Raw genomic sequence first — 3609 nt, forward strand, 5'->3', positions numbered from 1 at the left:
CCTCTTTACATCTGACGAGAAGTTGCGAGATTGGTCGCCCAGATCCTCCCAGTCTGTGCCTCATTCCAGCTCGTCGACGCGCTGGCAGCCAACTGCAACGGCATCCTCCGCGGTCTTGGACTCCAATCTTTTGGTGGTTATGTTCAGCTATTCTGCTACTACGTTGTGGCCATGCCCATTAGTATGGGCACATCCTTTGGGTTAGGTTGGAGCCTCTGGGGCCTCTGGACTGGTGTTGCTGTCGCACTGTGCCTGGTGTCAATTATCGAAGGCGTGTTCTTGACCCGCACTGATTGGGAGATTTCTGTGTCCGATGCCAGGAGGAGGAATGCTATGGGATGATTGATGCGATCTGGTGCGCGTATTCGTCCTGGATTTTGGGCCATGCACTCCACCTACCAACTTACAGGTTTATTCGACATTCTTTTTCATGTGTTCTACACATGTTTCCTCCTTGTAATCCATTTGCCATTGTGTTTTCAAGGTTATGTTTCACGATTACGAACCCTATGAAGTCTACGCAAGGAATTTTATGTTTGGTTTTTGGGTAGGAGGCGGCGGGATCTCTGCTCAGTTGTGCAATGATGTGATTGGTATATATATATATATGTATATATATTTTTGGTTTTTTTGTGGCGTTGAGTTATTCTAGAAGCCGTGTTATTTTATGGTGGTGAGCCGCTGGGTCAGACTTTACTATTCATGGCATGTATAGACAAGACAAGACAATATTATATTGTATATGTAATCTTTTTGGATCTACATCTTCTACAATATTAACTAAAATTTACGAGCGAAATCGTATATTCTTGCTATCCTGGTTGCCTTATCGCAATTTCCCATGAATATCGAGCAAGAATGGTATAAAATATTCTTATTTGTATGAATCACTTACATGCGTATTAGTTAGAATATATATATGAAAAAAATACTTGACGAACTCCTACCACTAGAGAAAGAAAAACGCCCTTTGAACCCGCTCATGAAAGTTGCACGAAGCAAAAGTCCCTCCCACATGTGTAAAACCACTAGCAATTCGTCCACAAGACATACGAGTCGTCAGATTCATCCCAGCACCTTTATCTTTTTCTTCTTCTTCCCTTCCCCTTTCTGCGATTTGCCCTTCTGCCAATTCCTCCAGCTCCCAATCCGCTCATCGCGCGATTCCTCCCAAGCCTTTTCGTCTTCCCTTTTCCGTTTCCGCGCCTCAATCTCCTCCTCCTCCTTCTTCTTTTCTCTGCCTTCCTCCTGCAACTGCGCCTTCAACCGCCGCCTCCGCCTGGCCTCTTCCTCGACAAGAACCTCTACAGTCTTCTGTCGCCATTCCTTCTTGAATTCCTCCGTCTTCAGTTCGGGGGAGTCGAGGGTATACTTGTGTTCTCTGATCAATATTCGCCGCGCATCGGCTATGCACTCGTCAAGGTGAGCTCGTGCTTTTTCATCCAGCAGCGTCGTTTGCGCCTTTTTAAGGCGATCAAATGCGTCTGGCGCCGCAGGGTTTGAGGATTTATCCGGGTGTATGAGGAGGGATTTCTTGCGGTATTGGACTTTTATGTCGGAATCAGGGACGCCAGGTTGGAGGTCCAGAACCGCATACCTGTTTCACGAGTCAGACAGGTGTTAAAATTGAAAGTTGAATGACATTTCTGTGTGTGTGTGTGTGTGTGTGGATTATATAGGGTGGTAAAACCTACGCATCGAGTTGGAAGGCCTTCCTGATGCGATCGATTTCCGCATCCTAGAGGCATTTCGTTAATTAAATGGGGACGCCAATTAATTAGGAGAGGGTGCATGTTTCTCATACTTTTGTGAATTCAGATGCCTCTCTTTCGAGGGCATCGAGTGCTTCCAATTCATCTTCAGCCATCTCGAAAGCTCTCCGCAGTTCAGCTATCCAGAGCATTCAAGGAGTTGCGCCGGGCCAAGATCAACTCAACTAGTTATTCGTGAATAGATGACGATGACTAAGCAATGGCGCCAAGAACAACCTTCTGCCAGAAAAAAAGAAAGTTTGGCGACGGCAGTAAATTTCTCGGTTTTCTATGCAAGATTTTGATGAGAATGAAACGCAAAAGCTTGACACTTGCGGCAGGACATGGCATCGGCACACCATGGGCGGAATAGCAAACATCCCAAACCCTCCCGCAGCAATGCCAGAAGTCTTAAACGAAAGCGGGATGAGGTGGACCTTTCAACGCTCGCACAACGGATTGACGAGCTTGATGTCAAAGCTTCATTCGAAGCATTTTCCGACCTCCCTCTCTCAGAACCCACCGCGGACGGCCTCTCCGCGTGCCATTTTAAATCGTTGACCGATATTCAAGCCAGGGCGATACCGCATGCTCTCAAGGGACGAGATATCCTGGGCGCCGCAAAGACTGGAAGCGGGAAAACACTTGCGTTTCTCGTTCCTCTCCTGGAGTTGCTATATCGAAAGCAATGGACGGAATATGATGGGCTGGGAGCGTTGGTGCTGTCGCCTACTCGCGAGCTGGCGATCCAGATATTCGAAGTGTTACGGAAGATCGGTCGCCATCATACCTTCTCGGCTGGGTTGGTAATTGGCGGGAAGGGTTTGCAGGAGGAACAAGAACGGCTGGGGAAGATGAATATATTGGTGTGCACTCCCGGACGGATGCTGCAGCATATGGACCAGACGGCAGCTTTTGATACCAATCACATTCAATTACTTGTGCTGGATGAGGCGGATCGAATTATGGATATGGGATTCCAAAGTACTGTCGACGCCATTATCGACCACCTGCCAAAGGAGCGGCAAACGATGCTGTTCAGCGCAACGCAAACAAAAAAAGTTTCTGATCTTGCGCGCTTGAGTCTACGGGATCCCGAATACGTATCTGTTCATGAAACAGCGGCCAGCGCAACTCCAGCGAAGTTACAACAAAATTACATCATTACGCCGCTGCCAGAAAAGTTAGATACCCTATGGAGTTTTATACGAAGCAGTTTGAAGTCTAAAATCATAGTGTTCTTCTCGTCGGGGAAACAAGTTCGGTTTGTGTACGAGTCTTTTAGGCATATGCGACCTGGGATTCCCCTTCTTCATTTACATGGGCGCCAGAAACAAGGCGCCAGGGTAGATATTACAAAGAAATTTTCTGCGGCTAAGTATTCGTGCTTGTTTGCTACGGATATTGCTGCGAGGGGCCTGGATTTCCCGGCTGTCGACTGGGTTATTCAGGTTGACTGCCCAGAGGACGCAGACACATATATCCACCGAGCAGGTCGAACTGCGCGCTACGAACGCAACGGGCGAGCAGTTCTGTTCCTAGAGCCCAGTGAGGAGGCGGGAATGTTAAAGCGGCTGGAACAGAAGAAAATACCCATCGAAAAAATTAATGTCCGTTCCAAGAAACAGCAGAGTATTAAAAACCAGTTGCAGAATATGTGTTTTAAAGACCCATCTTTGAAATACCTTGGACAGAAAGCTTTTATATCCTACGTCAAATCCATCCATGTGCAGAGGGATAAGGAGGTTTTTGATGTGAAAGACTTGCCCAAAACAAGAATATGCCGCGAGCTTGGGACTACCTGGTCCCCCACCCGCTCAAGTTTATCAAGGGTGAGGACTCCAAGAAATGAAAAAGC

At 47.3% G+C, this 3609-nt stretch overlaps 2 protein-coding genes across 2 annotated transcripts in view; one reads left to right on the plus strand and one right to left on the minus strand.

The window, feature by feature from the left end:
* Window positions 1-1065: 1065 nt before the first annotated feature.
* HCAG_01075 (conserved hypothetical protein) lies at window positions 1066-1867 on the minus strand (the record flags this gene model as incomplete). Its single annotated transcript, XM_001543979.1, has 3 exons — window positions 1066-1597; window positions 1695-1738; window positions 1805-1867. 3 exons carry the CDS (start codon window positions 1865-1867, stop codon window positions 1066-1068), a joined length of 639 nt encoding a protein of 212 aa, XP_001544029.1.
* A 228-nt stretch (window positions 1868-2095) lies between these two features.
* Window positions 2096-3609, plus strand: part of HCAG_01076 (hypothetical protein) — a gene marked incomplete at both ends in the record, with an annotated part of 2424 nt that continues 910 nt past the window's right edge. The window contains one exon of the mRNA XM_001543980.1: window positions 2096-3583. Coding sequence (XP_001544030.1) covers window positions 2096-3583 — 1488 coding nt within the window. The remainder of the gene's footprint in view (window positions 3584-3609) is intronic.

The sequence above is a fragment of the Histoplasma capsulatum genome, genomic scaffold, assembly GCF_000149585.1.
Source record: "Histoplasma capsulatum NAm1 scaffold_1 genomic scaffold, whole genome shotgun sequence".
Classification (NCBI taxonomy): Eukaryota; Fungi; Ascomycota; class Eurotiomycetes; order Onygenales; family Ajellomycetaceae; genus Histoplasma; species Histoplasma mississippiense.